This window comes from Tachyglossus aculeatus, chromosome X1, assembly GCF_015852505.1.
Source record: "Tachyglossus aculeatus isolate mTacAcu1 chromosome X1, mTacAcu1.pri, whole genome shotgun sequence".
NCBI classification, from domain to species: Eukaryota; Metazoa; Chordata; class Mammalia; order Monotremata; family Tachyglossidae; genus Tachyglossus; species Tachyglossus aculeatus.
This window is the reverse complement of record NC_052101.1, coordinates 51,537,273-51,556,344: the sequence shown is the minus strand read 5'-3', so window position 1 is coordinate 51,556,344 and position 19,072 is coordinate 51,537,273. Positions and strand designations below refer to the sequence as shown.

The 19,072-nt window shown below is 46.1% G+C and overlaps 1 protein-coding gene across 1 annotated transcript in view; it reads left to right on the top strand.

The window, feature by feature from the left end:
* Positions 1–19,072, top strand: part of TRPC7 (transient receptor potential cation channel subfamily C member 7) — a 130,667-nt gene that overhangs the window by 81,223 nt on the left and 30,372 nt on the right. Inside the window, exons 4-6 of the mRNA XM_038771694.1 lie at positions 898–1,114; positions 11,206–11,439; positions 17,309–17,573. Coding sequence (XP_038627622.1) covers positions 898–1,114; positions 11,206–11,439; positions 17,309–17,573 — 716 coding nt within the window. The remainder of the gene's footprint in view (positions 1–897; positions 1,115–11,205; positions 11,440–17,308; positions 17,574–19,072) is intronic.

Below are 19,072 nucleotides of genomic sequence, written 5' to 3'. Positions count from 1 at the left end.
GATTGAGACTGTGAGCCCCACGTGGGACAACCTGAATACCTGAATACTTTGTATCTACCCCAGTGCTTAGAACAGTGCTTGGCACTTAGTAAGCACTTAGCAAATATCGTCATCATCATCATGTGGGACAGGGACTGTGGCCAACCTGATTTGCTTGTCTCCACCCCAGCGCTTAGTATGGTGCCTGAAATATGGTAAACACTTAGCAAATGCCACAATTATTAACTGACAGAACCAGGATTAGAACCCAGGTCATCTAACTCTCTGTGTATGCTCTTTTCACTAGATCATCCTGCCCCTCACATGCTGGGAATGGTGAGAGCCACTGAAGTTGTGGTCTTTGACCCAACAGGCTCCCTGCAAGACAACTTTCTTGAGGAGGCTGTTTTCAATCAATCATTCCATTGATGGTATTTATTAAGCATTTACTGTGTCCAGTAAGCTTGGGAAGGTATAATGCAACAGAGCTGGTAGACACATTCCTTGACCACAAGGTGCTTACAGACTGGAGAGGGTGGCGCTGGGAGTGGGGTGGATATAAAGTGCTTAAAGAGTACAGATCCTAGTGCATAGGCAATGCAAAAAGGAAAGAGGGTAGGGAAAATGGGGGGTTTAGTCAGGTCTGTGATCTGTGAAAATAGTCTAGATCGGGTTTTCCTCTCATCACATTCTTTAAGACCGTAGACTGTAAGCTCATTGTGGGCAGAGAACGTGTCTACCAACTGCTGCATTGTACTCTACCAAGCACTTAGTTCAGTGCTCTGCACACAGTAAACAAAATAAATATGACTGATTGTCTGATTGATTAAAGAACATCACCTTCCGCCTGCCACCTGCTGTCGCCCCTGCACTACTGCCCTGTGCTGAACTTCCATCTCGTTCCTGCTTTGTTTCCAGCTAGGCCGGACTCTCAGAAGCCCGTTCATGAAGTTTGTGGCCCACGCAGTTTCTTTTACCATCTTCCTGGGCCTCCTGGTGCTGAACGCATCAGACCGATTTGAAGGCGTCAAAAACCTGCCCAACGAGACTATCACCGACTACCCCAAGCAGATCTTTCGCGTAAAAACCACCCAGTTCTCATGGACCGAGATGCTCATCATGAAGTGGGTTTTAGGTAAGCATGAGGCTCTTGATCTTCTCCTCCAGCCTTCCTCCTCTGAGGCCAGGCAGTCTGAGCAGGGATGTGCAAAGTTCCCCCTTCTGGTCTGCGTCTCTCGTCCATCCTGCTGCTCCCCCTCAGTGGAGCATCTTGCCCTGAGAAGCCACCCTGCTGTTAGACTAGAGTAAGCTGGGCTGAAATGGGCACCGTCCTGCTTGTCCCAGCCTCTCCAGGGGAACGGGCTAGCATATGATACCTAACCCATCCCTGCTGTTGGGCAGAAAGCCCAATTCCATTATTTAAAAAAGTATTTTATTTCTTGCCCCGCCTTCCCATCCCTCATTACAGTTCAGGACATTGGGCAAGGGGGAGCCATTCTTGATTTCTGATGAATTAGGAATCTGGAAAAACCGAACCCTGGGTAATAATGCCAATGAAACCAAATAAATCTCTGAGTAGCAATGCTGCACCAGGATTCAAGGCAGACCTAATAATAATAATAATTAAGGTATTTGTTAAGCGCTTACTATGTACACAGCACTATTCTAAGCACTGGAGTAGAGACACGGTAATCAGATTGGACACAGTCCCTGTCCCACATGGGATTCACAGTCTCAGTCCCCATTATCCAGATGAGATAACTGAGGCCTAGAGAAATAAAGTGACTTGTCCAAGGTCACACAGCAGGCAAGTGGCAGAGCCAGGTTTAGAACCCATGACCTACTGAATCCCAGGCCCATGCTCTATCCACTATGCCATGCTGCTTCCCATGCTACCTAATAGTAGTAGTAGTAGTAGTAGTAGTAGTAGTAGTAGTAGTAATAGTTGTATTAGTGGTGGTAGTAGTAGTAGTAAATGTTTGTATTAAGCACCTACTGTGTGCAGAGCACTGAACTAAGTGCTGGGAAAAAAATACCTGGTGAGAATTAGACCCAGTCCCTGGCCCTCCAGGGGCTTCCAGTCGAAGAATAAGGCCGGGGTGGGGTGGGGGGGGGGGGGAACCTGATGGCAGACACAAAATAGCATAAATGAAGACAAATACAAAAATAACATAAAAGGCAAAGCTCAGAGTCCACTAGATCTGGTAGCAAAGGGAGGACTCAGGGTGGAAGCCTTAAGGTGGGGCCTCAGGGTGGAGGCCTAAGGGTAGAGGCCTAAGGGTGGAGGGTTCAGGTTGGGGCCTCAGAGTGGAGGCCTCAGGTGGGACCTCAAGGGCCCACCACCCAGGTCATCCAGAGTCCAGGAATAACCAAAGCCTGTTGAACATGTTAGCATTTGTAGAGGCATTTTGCTGCCCCAATTAAAAATATTTGTAGCCCATCAGGCACAGGCCATTTTGGAAAAGAGGGCTAAGGGTAGCCCTCCTAAAAACACATCTCCTCCAAGAGGCCTTCCCCAGTTAAGCCCTCATTTTCATTATCTGCTGACCCATCTATGTTGCCTATGTACTTAGATCCTTAAGCACTTGATACTCACCCTACCCTCAGCCCCAAAGCACTGAGGTACCTGTCCTTATTTACTCCCATTTTTAATGGTATTTTCTAAGCACTTACTATGTGCCAGGCACTGTACTAAGCACTGAGGAAGATACAAGCTAATCAGGTTGGACACAGTCCCTGTCCCACATAGGCTTAATCCCCATTTTACAGTCCAGGAAACTGAGGCACAGACAAGTAAAGTGACTTGCCCAAGGTCACCCAGCAGACAAGCGGTGGAGCTGTGATTGACTCCCAGACCCGTGCTCTATCCTCTAGGCCAAGCTGCTTCTCTATCCGTAATTTATTTTAATGTCTGTCTCCCACTCTGGATTGTAGGCTCCTTGGGGGCAGGGAGTCTATCAGCTTTATTATATTGTACTCTCCCAAATGCTTAGTGAAGTGCTCTGCACACAGTAAGCGCTCAATAAAAATCACTGATTGATTGATTTAATGAATGAATGACCCTCAATTATATACTTGGATTACTCTGGAAATATTTTTATGTTTCCAGAAACATAAGAAACATGTCACTTGCTTGCTTTGTACTTTCCAAGTGCTCACTATGGTGTACTGTGCCCAGTAGGTGTTTAATTCTTCTACTACTACTACTTCTACTGCTTCTACTATTGCTCTTGCAATGACCACTAAGCATAGTTAATTTACAAAGCTCTATGAGGCACATAAATACACATCCTCAATGGTTATGTTATATTGGAGGTGATGGCTAGGTTCAGTACTTAGAACATTGCCTGGCACATAGAAAACGCTTAACAAATACCATTAAAAATTAACTGAGTTTCCCATAAAATGCAACTAGATCAGTGATCTATTTCTTTGCTACAGCTTTTTCTTTTTGCCTTGACTTTCTGACTCCCTTGTTCAAAGATATCACTGAGCTCATCTTGACATTCTTTTCCAGAGTTTAGTACATTGATTGGTCCATAGTAAGCATTTAATACATACTATTTACTACTTCTATTAAGTGTTTACTATGTGCCAAATCATTAGGCTAGTTACAAGATAATCAGACTGGACACAGTCCCTGTACCACACAGGACTCATAATTTAAGAGATAGAGTAGACATCTTATTCCCATTTTACAGAGGAGGAAACTGAGGCCCAGAGAGGCTAAATTTCTAGCCCAAAGTCACACAGCAGGCCACTGGTAGAGCTAGGACTAGAATCCCAGTCTCCTGATTCCAAGCGACATAGTCTTTCCATCAGAATACAATGCTCCCTATTTTAGCTATTTCACAATATAAATTATAGTATCAATTAAGGCCAGGGAATTTCAGGGAATTAATTCCAGGCCATTTTTCAAAAACTTGGTTGAAATGACTTCTCCTTTCAGTATTGAGAAATTTATATTTCATTTAAGTTGAATTAGTAAAACTCATTATTCTTCATTCAAACTAGAATCACTATTTTGGGTTTAAATGTGACTTTCAATATTTTTTCCCTTTCAGTACATTAATTAATTAATTACAGAACGTTAATGAGAGGTACAGAGATGAAACCATGTTCTCAACATCTGCATCCTTGAGAGTTTCAGGGAGAATCTCCAGCCATTATTATTATTATTATGGTATTTGTTAAGCACTTCCTATGTTCCAAGCACTGTTCTAAGCACTGGAGTAGATACAACGTAAGCAGGTTGTCCCATGTGGGGCTCACAGTCTTAATCCCCATTTTACAGATGGGGTAACTGAGGCCCAGAGAAGTTAAGTGGCTTGCCCAAGGTCACACAGCAGACAAGTAGAGGAGCCACTGGTTACATTACACACAAAATAGCCCAAATGCAGTTGAATTCCAGATAGGATCTTCTGTGATGCCTTCCTATCCAATTCCAATCAATAAATCAATCAAGCAATCAATTGTATTTATTGAGAGCTTACTACGTCAGAGCACTGTACTAAATGCTTGGGAAGATACAGTATAACAGAGTTGGTAGCCATGTTCCCTGCTCACAAGGAGCTTACAGTCTAGAGGGAGACAGACATTAATATATATGAATAAATTATGAACATGTACATAATATGCACATATGTACATAAATGCATAAAGGATGCAAATCCAAGTGGAAAGGAGATCCAGAAGGGAAAAGAAGAAATGAGAGCTTAGTTGGGGAAAACCTCTTGGAGAATATGTGACTTTAAATAAGGCTTTGAAGGTGGAGAGAGTGATCGTTTATTGGATATGAAGGGGGAGGGAGTTTCAGGCCAAAGGCAGGATGTGAGTGAAGTGTTGATGGTGAGATAGATGAGATCGGGGTTCTGTGAGTAGATTGGCATTAGAGGACCAGAGTGGTCAGGCTGGGTTGTAGTAGACAATCGGAGAGGGAAGGTAGGAGGGCGCAAGGTGATGGAGTGCTTCAAAGCCAGTGAATGATAAGGAGTTTCTGTTCCTATTTGTACTTCCCAAGCACTTAGTACAGTGCTCTGCACACAGTAAGTGCTCAATAAATATGATTGAATGCAGAAGTGGATGGACAACTAATGGAGGTTCTTGAGGAGTGGAGAAACATGGACTGAATGGTTTTCATTCATTCATTCATTCATTCATTCAATCGTATTTATTAATAATAGTAGTAATAATAATAATGGCATTTATTAAGTGCTTACTATGGTGCTGAGCAGTGTTCTAAGGGCTGGGGTAGACACAAGGGAATCAGGTTATCCCATGTGGGGCTCACAGTCTTTATCCCCATTTTACAGATGAGGTAACTGAGGCCCAGAGAAGTTAAGTGACTTGCCCAATGTCACACAGCTGACAAGGGGCAGAGCCGGGATTAGAACCCATGACCTCTGACTCCCAAGCCCGGGCTCTTTCCACTGAGCCATGCTGCTTCTCTAGTAAGCACTTGGGAAAGTACAATACAGCAATAAAGAGTGACAATCCCTACCCACAATGAGCTCTCAGTTTACAGCAGGGGAGACAGACGTCAATACAAATAAACAGACATCAATATATATAAATAAAATTACAGATATGTACATAAGTGCTGTGGGAGAGGGACTGAGGGGAGAGCAAAGGGAGCAAGTCAGGTCGATGCAGAGGTCGACGCAGAAGGGAGTGGGAGATGAGGAAAAGTGGGGCTTAGTCCGGGAAGGCCTCTTGGAGGAGATGTGTCTTCATTAAGGCTTTGAAGGTGGGGTGAGTAATTGTCTGGCGGATTTGTCTATCAGTGGTATATATGGAACACTTACTGTGTGAAGAGCAGTGTTTTAAATGCTTGGGAGAGCAAAATACAACAGAGTTGATAGGCAAGTTCCCTGTCCACAGAGAGCTTACAGTCTATAGGGGAGACAGACATTAACATAAATAAATTTAAATTACATATACATATATAAGTGCCACAGGGCTAGGGGTAGGATGACTATCAAGTGCTCAAAAGCATACATATCCAAGTGCATAGATGATGCAGAAGGGAGAAGGATCCAGGGAAAAGAGGGCTTAATTGGGGAAGGCCTCTTGCAGGAGATGAGCACTCAGTAATGCTTTGAAGGTGGGGAGAGTGGTGATCTGGCATATATCAACCAATTAATCATATTTATTGAGTGTTTATTATGTGCAGAGTACTATGCTAAGTGCTTTGGAGTGTACAACATAACAGAGTTAGTAGACAAGTTCCCTGCCCACAACAAGCTTACAGTCTAGAGGGGGAGATAGCATTAATATAAATGAATAAATTTCGGGTATGTTAATAAATTCTGTGGAGCTGAGGAAGGGGTGAATAAAAGGTACAAATCCAAGTGCAAGGGTGATGCAAAAGGGAGTGGGAGAAGAGGAAATGAGGGCCTAATTGGGGAAGATCTCTCGGAAGAGCTGTGCCTCCAATAAGGCTTTGAAGGTGGGGAAAGTGATTGTCGCATATGAATTTGGAGGACATTCCAGGCCAGAGGTAGGATGTGGGAAAGGGATCTGCAAGCAGTAGGTAAGATCAGGACACAGCAAGCTGGCTCTAGAGGAGTGAAATGTGCCAGCTGAGGTGTAATAGGTGATAAGTGAAGTAAGAGGAGCCAAGCTGATTGAGTGCTTTAAAGCAGAGGGCGAGGCGTTTCTGTTTGATGTGGAGGTGGATGGGCAATCACTGGAGGAAAGGGGAGATATAGACTGAACTTTTTTTAAGAAAAATGATCTGAGCAGCAGATTGAAGTGTGGACTGGAGTGGGGAGAGACAGGAAGCAGGGAGGTTGGCAAGGAGGCAGGTGCGGTAGTCAAGGAGGGTTAGGATAAGCATTTGGGTCAGCACAGTAGGAGTTTGGATAGACTTGTACTTCCCAAGCACTTAGTATAGTGCTCTGCACACAGTAAGCGCTCAATAAATATGATTGAATGAATGAATGAATGAATGGCAAGGAAAGGGTGGATTTTAGTGCTGCTGAGAAGGTTGAACTGACAGGATTTGGTGCAAGATTGAATAGGAGGGTTATATGAAAAAGATGAGTCAAGTAAAACACCTAGGTAATAAACGGGTGAGACAGGCAGAATGGTGGTGTTGTCTACAGGGAAGGGAGAGACAGGGTGAGGACAGGGTTTGGGTTGGAATATAAGCAGTTCTGTTGCAGATAGGTTTGATGTGTTGGAGGGATATCCAGGTAGAGATGTTCTGAAGTCAAGAGGAAATCCAAGACTGCAGAGAAGGAGAAAGATCAGAGCTGGGGATGTAGATTTGGAAATCATCCACAAAGAGGTGGTAGTTGAAGCCATGGGAGTGCATGCATTCTCCACGGGAGTGGGTGTAGATGGAGAATAAAAGGGAAGCCAGAACTGAGCCTTAAGGGATTCCCATAGTTACAGGGTGGGAAGCAGAGGAGGAGCCTGTGAAAGAGACTGAGAATGAGCAGCCAGAGAGATAGGAGGAGAACCAAGAGAGGACAGTGTCAGTGAAGCCAAGGTTGGATAATGTTTCCAGGAGAAGGGGTTGGTCGACAGAGTCAAAGGCAGCTGAGAGGTCAAGGAGGATTAGGATGGAATAGAGGGCATTGGATTTGGCAAGAAGATAATTGTTGACCTTTGTGAGGGCAATTTCTGTGGAGTGAAGGGGGCAGAATCCAGACTGGAAGGGGTCAAGGGGGTATTGGAGGAGAGGAAGTGAAAGAAGTGGATGTAGAAAACTTGCTCAAGGAGTTTGGAAAGGTATGGTTGGAGGGAGAGGGCAATACCTGGAGGGAGTAGTGGGGTCAAGGGAGGGGTTTTTAGAATAGGGAAGACATGAGAGTGTTTGAAAGCAGTGGGGAAGAAGCTATTGGAGAGCGAACTGTTGAAGATGGCAGTCAGGGAGGGGGCAAGTGTTTTGATAAGGTACAAAAGGTGGGGTCAGTGGTACAGGTAGAGGGGGCAGATTTTGAGAAGAGGCATTTAGTATGGTATCAGCTTTTCATTGTGAGCCTGTGGGCAAAAGCAGGTAGGGAGGGAAGAAGGAAATTGGGCAAGTGTTCCTTTACACTTCCTTTCTATTCTGTAGCTGTGATCCTCGCCCATATGCAAGACTGTAAGACTGTAATAGACTGTAAGCTCCTTATGGACAAGGATCACATCTACCAACTCTGTTGTATTTTTCCAAGCACTTAGTACAGTACTCTGCAAAGAGGAAAGGCTCAATAAAAGCCATTGATTGAGTGATGTCGATCACTTCTTCCTCCAACATTCTTACCACACAAGCAAAATCCTCAGTCTTCTGGAGCTGAATATCACTGTTTGATTGTATTACTTTAACACTGTATCACTATCACTGAATATCACTTTTTAAATCAACCTGAGGCATCTTGCCCCGCGGAGAAAGTTTTGAGCCTCAGAGTCAGGAGACCTGGGTTCTAGCCCCAGCTCTGCCACTGGCATGCTGCATGACTTTAGGCATGCCACTTAATCTCTCTGGGCCTCATTGTCCTCATCTGTGAAATGGAGATAAGATAACTTCTCTTATCTTAAGATAACTCTTATGTTGGAGCCCTGTGTGGAACAGGGACTGTCTCCAATCTGATTCACTTGTATCTATCCCAGTGCTTAGAACAGTTGTTGTCAACATGACAACAATAATAATAATGAAAAACAGTGATATTTATTAAGTGCTACTATGTGCCAAACCCTAGAGTAGATACAAAACTATCAGGTCAGACAAAGTCCCTGCCCAACCTGGGTCTCACCATCTAAGGGGGAACAGGTATTTAATCCCCATTTTACAGATGGGGAAAACAGAGGCACTAAGAAGTTACCCTTAATTAATACCTTTAGAATGATAGCCATTTCACAAATGGTACTTTTGGTAGATGGTGTCTCCCATTGAGAACAAGGGATGGGCCTCAGTCCTGAGACTACAGGACTAAGAAACAGCACAGAGGAAATGATTCTGGATCTTTGGCTTGCACAGAACCACTCACGCTTGACTCTCTCTCCCATAGCCGAGACTGGAAGAGTACTAAAACTCTCCAAGTGCAGCCCTGAGAGGAGTACCTGACATTAGCCAGCAATTTTTCAGGATTCCCATTGAGTCCATCTACCTTGCAGAACACCCTAAGGAGTTCTTCGGTCAATCCGCCAATCAGTCATATTTATTGAGTGCTTCCTGTGTGCAGAGCTGGTATATTCATGTTCACTGCCCACAAGAAGCTCCCCATCTAGAGGGAGAGATGGATCATCATCATCATCATCAATCGTATTTATTGAGCGCTTACTATGTGCAGAGCACTGTACTAAGTGCTTGGGAAGTACAAATTGGCAACATATAGATACAGTCCCTACCCAACAGTGGGCTCACAGTCTAAAAGATGGATAATAAAATAAATGATGATTGAGCATGGGGTGACGGAAGGGTACAAATCCAAGTGTGAGGGTGACACAGAAGGGAGAGAGAATAGGGGAAATGAGGGTTTAGTCAGCGAAGACCTCTTAGAGAAGATGTGATTTTAATAAGGTTTTAAAGGTGGGGAGAGAGATAGCCTGTCAGATATGGAGGGAGAGGGAGTTTCATGCCAGAAGTAGGATGTGGGCAAAAAGTTGGCAGCAAGATAGATGAGTTGGAGGTACAAAATGAGTAGGTCGATGTTAGAGTAGTGAATTGAGGGGACTGGGTTGTAGTAGGAAATCAGGGGTAAAATATGAAGGGGCGAGGTTGAATGAGTGCTTTAAAGCCAATGGTAAAATTTCTGCTTGATGCAGAGGTGGCTCAAGAACTGGAGGTTCTTGTGGAGTAGGGAAACATTGACTGAATGTTTTTGTAGAAAAATGATCCGGGCAGCTCAGTGAAATATGGACTGGAATGGGGAGAGATAGGAGGCAGGAAAGTCAGCAAGGAAGCTGATGGAGTAGTCCAGGCAGAAACCTTGACCACTAGCAGAACTGGCTTAAAATCCAGATTTCCAGTTACAAAAAACAGTGTCCTTCTGTTATACAGCTCCAGAATAGACTGTTTTATGGTGTTTCTTAAGCACTTACTGTGTCAAGCACTGTTCTGAGCGCTGGGGCAGATACAGGTTAATCAGGTCAGGCAGTCTGCCCTATGTGGGGCTCACAGTCGAAGGAGGAGGAAGAACAGATATTGAGTCTCCATTTTGCAGTTGAGGAAACTGAGGCACAGAGAAGTGAAGTGACTTGCCTAAGGTCACACAGCAGATGAGTGGTGGAGCCGGGATTAGAACCCGTGTCCCAGGTCCATGCTTTTTCCACTAGGCCATGCTGCTTCCCCAAGCAACTGTGAGTTGAAAGACCTTCTGGGTTAGGTTCTTCCCTATCTTTGGACCCAAAAGAGTGACTTGTGCCACATTTGGGTGTTTGTAAGGGGCAGTTTGGCGTGTTGAGGAACGGTGCCCTGCCCACCTGGGTGTCCTGAAGAACATGAGTGGAATTGGAAATGTAGGGAAAAGCAATGAAAATACAGATTATTTAGCAGAATGTGGACTGCTGCCTCATGTAGTTGCCTTCAGGAGAAACTCACACCCTAAACAGTGTAAAGCAGTGTCCTCACATGTCAGCGATGCACTAACCAGCAGAGAAAAGAGTGACATCAAGGCTGTAAGGGAAGGGGTCTGGGAAGTGGGAATACTTAGTGGAAAAATGAATGGGTACAACATTTTAATCAATTATTGGTATTTATTTAGCCCTTACAGTGAACAGAACACTGTACTAAGCGCTTGAGAAAGTACAATACAATAGAGTTAGCAGATATGCCCCCTGTTCACGAGGAGCCAACAGTTTCCGGGAGAGAACTTGCAAGTGGACTTAGTCTTTCGCCATCAGAATTTCCTTTTCCATTCCACATTATAGCAGGAAAAGGTTAGTCTTCAATATTAAGTAATGGCATTTATTGAGCACCTATTCATTCATTCAACCATATTTATTGAGCACTTACTGTGTGCAGAGCACTGTGCTAAGTGCTTGGGAAGTACAAATTGGCAACATATAGAGACGGTCCCTACCCAACAACGGGCTCACAGTCTTACTGAGAACTATACTGGGTGTTTACTATATGTACTGGACACCTGCTGTGTGCAAAGCATTCTTTTGGAAGCCTACTGTACAGAACACTCCATCAGGCAATTAGGAACATAAAATCGTAAGAGGCACAGCACAGCCCTAAAGGAGTTTACTATTTGAGCCTTTTGATGCTATTCAGAGGGACTTTCCCCACAGGTATGATCTGGTCCGAGTGCAAGGAGATCTGGGAGGAAGGACCTCGGGAATACGTCATGCACCTGTGGAACCTTCTCGATTTTGGGATGCTCTCGATCTTCGTGGCTTCGTTCACCGCTCGCTTTATGGCTTTTCTCAAAGCGAGTGAAGCCCAGCTGTATGTTGATCAACACGTCCATGGAGACAACCTCAATAATGCCTCACTGCCCCCAGAAGTGGCTTATTTCACCTACGGTAAGGCACCGCTGTTTCACCTGGGTCTCCGTTCTGGGACATTAGTGTAACAACCCAAAGTCGCAGTTGTACAGCACTTTCCCAAAGCACTTCCCCGTCTGTGATCCCATTCAGCGTAGGCAACATCCCCGCGAGGCAGGTATTATTAACATCCCCATTTTACGGATGAGGACACTGAGATCCAGAGGGGTCAAATGACTTGCCTAAGTCACACAGAAAGCCAGGGGCAGAGGTGGGCCACAACCCGAGTTTCCCAGACCAGTGCTCATTCCACTAGACTGTGCTGCCTTGCTCAGGAGCAGCACTGCAGACAGCAGCAGGTGCTGTGCTGGGAGCTGATCAAAGAGTTTACCCTTTTAAAATAACAAGGGTGACTGCTACCAACTTCAGCAGCAGTGCAAACCTCAGAACAATGCCTCCAGAGATTAGATAAGGCCAGGATACAGCAACAGAGTTGGGCAAGCCAATTGTAAACCAACAACCGAAGAGGAAACTAATTTCCTTCTGTTGTGAATGGTTGTAAATTAGTCTGCTGGAATAATTCTCTCTCAATGGGCTAAATTCAATTTTAACTGCCAGTTCTTGAGTTTGCAATTTCTCTGCAGAAACTGTCTTAGAAAAGGCTGGTGAGTATGAGGAAAGTCTTTGTAGCTGGATTCTGCTGCGTTATAATCCTAGTATCCACATTGTTATTTTTGGAGGATACTACTGGAGCAGAAACTTCTAAGAGTATCAGATGGCTAGAAAAAATTTATGGGGCTTCTAATTAGTCAGTCAACAGCATATATTAATAATAATGATGGTATTTGTTAAGCACTTACTATGTGCAAAACACTGTTCTAAGCGCTGGGAAGATTACAAGGTGATCAGGTTGTCCCACCAGGGGCTCACAGTTTTAATCCCCATTTTACAGATGAGGTAACTGAGGCACAGAGAAGTTAAGTGACTTGCCCAAAGTCACACAGCTGGAAATTGGCAGAGTCGGGATTTGAACCCACGATCTCTGACTCCAAAGCCTGTGCTCTTTCCACTCAGCCACGCTGCTTCTCTGCTGCTCTGCTGCTTCTTATTAAGCATGCACTATGTGCAAAGCATTGGACTCAGTGGCCACAGTAGGCCGGGCACTGTATTGGAGGAACCCACGGTGTGCATACCACTTGTCTGGGCCCCTTTGGTGTGCAGGGTACTGGATTGGGTGCCCACTGTGTACTGTGCCCTGGGCTGGGAGTCTCCCGTGTTACAGGACACTGCACCAGGCCCCTGCTATGGGCAGGGCATTGTACTGGGTGTGCCCTGGGTTTAAGAGCACTGTTTTGGGCTCCCATGGTATACAGAACACTATACTGGGGGCACCCATTGAACAGAGCACTTTACTGACTCCCCACAGTGTGCAGGGCACCATTCTGGGTGCTCCATGGATTGCAGAGCACTGTACTAGGCCCCCAGCTATGGGCATGGTGCCGTCCTAGGTTGGCCTTCTGTGGGAGGCACTGGATGGGGCACCCACTGTGTGCAGACCAACCTACTGGGCCCCCATGGGGTGCCAGACGCTGGGCTGGAGTGCACTACCGAGAGAATAGCAGATGCTGTGCTGGGAGTTGATCAAATAGTTTATCCTCTTAAAATAACAAGGCAGACAGCCACCAACTTCAGCCTTTCTTGCAGCAGCAGTGCAAACCTCAGAACAATGCAGCCCGAGGTTAGATCAGCACAGGGTACAGCAACAGAGTGGGAAAGTACAACAGAAGTATAAGACAGTATCCCTGCCATGGAGAAGCCTACACTCTAATAGGAGGGGAAGTCTGTTATCTTACTTTCGGCCAGTAACTGGAGAAGTGGAAGAACCAGTGTCTTCCTGCCTGACCTGAGAGAGAACACTTGGCTTGAGCCAAGATCCGTGGGGCCAGTTTAGCCTCACCCGCTGCTTCAGGGTGAGGATAGAGCCTCCCGTGGAGAACAGCTGATCCTGGGAGAGGGTGGGCCCCTGGATCCCCACACCTCTCCCAGTGGAAGGTTTCCCTGCTGGGAAGTCTCCAGGTGGGGAGGGGGATATTTGAGGATCAGACTCCCCGCTCCTCTCCATCCAGGCCCAGGCCCTGCACCCCATTCCTGCCCAGCCAGTTTCCCTGTCCACTGGGCAGATTTTGAGCTGGGGAAAGTGGGATTTGTTCCATCTGGTGAGTCTGGTAGGGCTATTTTATGTCCCTTCTTGTTCCTCAGGGCTGATCCCAGAAAGCCCAGACCTGGGCCCCAGTCTACAGTACTCACCTCAGGGATGTCTCACAGCAGTTTCAGCTGTGGAATCCACTTGGCTCAGTCAGGGCCTTGGGGGCGTTTGGGGGAGGGACAGGGATTATCAATCAATCAATCAATCAATCAATCAATCGTATTTATTGAGCGCTTACTATGTGCAGAGCACTGTACTAAGCGCTTGGGAAGTACAAATTGGCATCACATAGAGACAGTCCCTACCCAACAGTGGGCTCACAGTCTAAAAGGGGGAGACAGAGAACAGAACCAAACATACCAACAAAATAAAATAAGTAGGATAGAAATGTACAAGTAAAATAAATAAATAAATAAATAAATAGAGTAATAAATATGTACAACCATATATACATATATACAGGTGCTGTGGGGAAGGGAAGGAGGTAAGACGGGGGGATGGAGAGGGGGACGAGGGGGAGAGGAAAGAAGGGGCTCAGTCTGGGAAGGCCTCCTGGAGGAGGTGAGCTCTCAGCAGGGCCTTGAAGGGAGGAAGAGAGCTAGCTTGGCGGATGGGCAGAGGGAGGGCATTCCAGGCCCGGGGGATGACGTGGGCTGGGGGTCGATGGCGGGACAGGCGAGAGCGAGGTACAGTGAGGAGATTAGTGGTGGAGGAGCGGAGGGTGCGGGCTGGGCAGTAGAAGGAGAGAAGGGAGGTGAGGTAGGAGGGGGCGAGGTGATGGAGAGCCTTGAAGCCCAGGGTGAGGAGTTTCTGCTTGATGCGCAGATTGATCGGTAGCCATTGGAGGTTTTTGAGGAGGGGAGTAATATGTCCAGAGCGTTTCTGGACAAAGATAATCCGGGCAGCAGCATGAAGTATCCAGAGTTCTTCAGGGGAAGCCCACACAGCGGCAGCCAAACTGACCTTATGATTGATTGACAGTTGAACTCCCTGAATAGCCTCTCTTGGGAGTGCAATGCTGGCCTTCTGAAATGGCTTATTGATGCCATGTATTTTTAAGGCTCTATTATCACATTTTCTCCCCCACTGAAGGCAGGCCATCTTATGGCTTCGTTTCCTTTGTTCGAGGTCCATCTGGGGAATGTTTAGAGCAAGCGCTTGATTCCCACTCTAACGTTTGGTCAAGTCTGCCCTCTAATGGGCCCCACCTCTGCTCTCAACCAGAGCCCAACTGTGATGATCGAGTGAACTTTGGAGGGGATGGGATGCCCCCACCCCAAGCCCAGCCCAATTTGGCTGTGGTGCCCGGGGAGAGATTTTTGTCCCAGGAAAGGTTAACTTAAAGAAAGAAGGGAGGCAGATAACACATTAAGGGGCTGCTCCTTCCAGGATTAGAGAGGATGGGAAGACACCCTGTGGTTTTTCAGCTATTCCCAGTTTCTGTTATCAGACTTAGAAGCGTTACCTAACAATCCTATTAGAGACTGCTTCATCGAAGAAGCTGGTGACCCGGGAATGGTTTATTGCCTGACAGATCATTAAAAGTGGCTTTTATGACAAGAAGCAAATTTTAAGGTGTTGGCTAACCCAGAGGGCACAAGCCTGATTTTTCTAAGCCAGTACAAAGTTTTAGTTACCGTATTTCATATGGACCTGAATGGTTTTCCAATGTAGAATTTCCACGCTTATAAATTTATTGGGCACAGAATACTCCCTTCATTTGACTTTTCTTTTTGAACTTCTGGATTGGGAGTCTTTCTTTAATCATCCTAGCTGACCATTAATGTGCCCAGGACTCAGAAACTCTAAAACGGAAAGGAATATTTTTTTAATGGTATTTGCTAAGTGCTTACTATGTGCCAGGCACTTACTAAGTGCTGAGGTAAATACAAGATAATCAGGTTGGACACAGTCCATGACCCAGATGGGGCTCACAGTTTTTATCCCCATTTTACAGATGAGGTAACTGGGACCCAGAGAAGTGAAGTGACTTGCCCAAGGTCACACAGCAGGCAAGTGGCGGAGCCAGGATTAGAACCCAGGTCCTTCTGACTCCCAGGCCTGGGCCGTATCCAATAGGCCACACCACTTTAAAATGTTTCCTTGTTTCCTTCAATTAAAGACGTATATAGCATCTAAAGCTAAGGTGTGTCTTGCTGTACTCTTGGGCCTGGATACGAAAACAAAGAAAAAAAATCAAATTTATGAGTCCTAGATGCGATTGGGTGATCGGTCCCTTAGCCGGATGCAAGGTCACGTATATCTATTGACTTTGACATGATAAAGAGCCACATAACCGAGATTCATTACTAGGGAAACAAAATGTATTAACCTGTTTCCTGAACTTTTTATTCCCAAGTGAACATAGAAACTCTTTTCTGTAGCACAGAAGTGAATAGATCAGTTCTACACTAAGAAACAGCATGTTTGCCTAAATAATTCAGAACATTGCAGGGAATTTGATGCTACTCTTTTTGCTGGAAACCTTGATTAATATGATAATAGACTATAAACTTGATGTCTTTGAAACAAAATGAAACTCACCCACAAAATTGATTCAATCAAACCAGATTTCTGGACTGGAACTGTAAATTGGGCTACAGGTGAGCCGTCAGACGCTTCCTCCAGGCATCCCTCGTTGATGTTTTAGAAGGCAGAAACCTGGGCTGGATGGACCCAGGGCTTTTACTCAGAAGAGGGGCTGCTCAGGCTCCTAGGGGTTTGCTCTTAGGGAAGTTGGAAGATGAGGTGCAGATAAGCCCCCAGAGGAACCAGCACCCTGCTAGAGTCAGGGCAAGTCTGTTCATTGGCAGACTTGGGGAGACATCACGATAGGTCAGGAGTTAGCTAGAAAGGTGGGTAGGGCTAGAATTGGGCCTGGAGTGTCCGAAATCAGAAAGTTCAGAGGTGCATGCAGGGGCAGGGACAGGAATCAGAAAGGACCCTTGGATGTCCAGTTTCTAACATCCCGGCCTTCTCAGCCAGCTGGGCACAAATCATGTCTCTCCCAGAAATTCAAAACCAAAGTGGCTTCCTCTATGGGTCACGTTTAGGATGGTCAGGCATTAAAGTGGAAGTGATTGAACATCCTAAAGATGCTTCCAACTCTTCTTTCTCCCCTCCCCACCCACTCACTCCCTTACACCTCCAGACTCCCACAGCCTAGGTTCCTTTAATAAAAAGCCACAGGGCAAAGCCAAAGAATCCACATTTTCCTCGCCTTGAAAAATGTCGAATTTTTAGAATCTCCCGGTTGCTCTGATTGCTATTTCTGAGTCCTCCCTCCAACTTATCAATTTGGGGGGAAATTAAAAGACGTGAAGTGTGGATTCCGCCTGGAGAATGATTAGACTCCAGACTTGGACTTGGAGGGGGAAGAGGCGCCCTCTGGTGGAATGACACGACCCTGCAGGCTTTCTTAAGGGTTTAAGGTTAAGGGCTTTCTCTCCTTAGGTGGGAGGAGGAGGGTCCCTCCATGGGTTTATCACCGCTCTTCTCCCCTGCCTGTTCTCCTGAGTGTTTCTTACCCTGCCTTTGCTTTATGGTATATTAAAGGGAAAGTGTTGAGGGCCCCAGGCTCTTGCCATAGGAAACTGTCCATGTGCTGCCAGATCTAATCTTTCTTGATCTTGTCAATATGAATTTCCAACTCAGGGGCGAGGACGTTGTCACTAACGGGCAATGTATATAATTTTCTTCTAGCCAGGAACAAGTGGTTACCCTCTGACCCTCAAATCATATCAGAAGGACTATATGCCATAGCTGTGGTACTCAGCTTCTCCCGCATTGCTTACATTCTTCCAGCCAACGAGAGCTTTGGACCTCTGCAAATTTCTTTGGGAAGAACGGTGAAGGATATCTTCAAGTTCATGGTCATTTTTATCATGGTGTTTGTTGCCTTCATGATTGGGATGTTCAACCTGTATTCCTACTACCTTGGTGCAAAATACAACCCGGCATTCACAACGTGAGTACCTGCCGGGAGCCGCAAAGGGGACTCCCCTGGACCGCACAAGATGGCATTATGCTGTTGGGTTTGGTGTGGACTCTGCTCTGATTCTGGCCTCCTGGGCCCTTCTGAGTAGTGGACTATCAATTCTGCACTTCCTGAGCTCCAAACACCAACTCTGTTGTGTTGTTCTTTCCCAAGCACTCAGCACAGTGCCCTGCACATAGGAAGCACTCAATAAATTCTATTGATTGATAAAGACAGAATTATCAGATCGCCCACAATCTCTGCCTTACACTGGGCTCACAGTCTAAGAGGAAGGAAGAGCAGGTGTCTTATCTCCACTTTACAGATGAAAAAACTAAGGCCTAGAGAGGTGACATGACTTGTACAAGGTCACAGAACAGGCCTATGCAGAGTTAGACCCAGAACCTGGGGCTCCTCATTCCCAATCTCATGCCCCTTTCCCTAGGCCATGCTGCCAAAAAGGAATTACTTCCTCTTCTTGGTAGACACACTGACATTTTCTTTCAGAACTTATCTGCTGGCAAGGTCTTGTGGGAAGAACTTTGGATGCCTATACAGCAAGAAAAGGTCCTGGGCTTGGATTTACCTTGGATGGAAAATTGAGAATTCTGACTGTTGATCCCAGTGCTTGAAGCTGATTTTAGCCTTCTTAACCCCAGCTCGGGGATCAGAATCAGGTCCCCTTGTTTGGGCTTGAGACCATCATGGTGCCAGCTTGGTCAAACATGCCAGGTGGGACTCTTGTCAGCAGTGATGAGCAGACTATGGCAGCCTAGGGCTAGCCCAGCTCTGGGTAAGTGTACCCAGGATGGCACCTTTGCTAGAACAGGATGGAGAGGGAGTAAGATTCCACTTGCATCCCTTTGCCCACCCTAAATGTGCCACAGTCCATCTGGGCAGCTTGGGGCCCTGGAAGGGCCCATGCCAGAACCCATCCTGCATTTAAGTAAGCTGAGAGTTATGTTGGGAGACATCTGGAATAAACTCTCCACTTAACTGTGACCCCAGTGAGACTGACAGAGCCCAACTCTCCAGCCCAAGATGTCCAGAGGAGTAGCAACAGATTAACCAGAGTCATGATGTGGAGGGGATTGCTCATCCCCTCTCTGCTGTCCCTTCCCAGGTTCCTCTTGGAGCAGGATGCCTCCTTTACATGTGGCATTGCCCTACCCCCAACCCCAGAATGGGCTTTGGCCCCAGGGTGTGGAGGCTGCATAGGGGTGTGGACCAGAAGCAGCAGCTACCTTGTTGGCAGCATCTCTCTCCTCAGGCCCAAAAGGAGTGGGGAGGGGAGAGCACACAGTACTCAGTGAGAGAAATGAGGTAGAGGTACAGTGAGTACGTTGGTATTAGAAGAGCCAAGTGTGCATACTTGGTTGTAGTAGGAGGTGAGTATGGTTAGGTAGGAAAGGGAGAGCTGATTGAGTGTCTTGAAACCACTGGTAAGGAGTTTCTCTTTGATGTGGACATAGACAGGCAACCATTGAAGT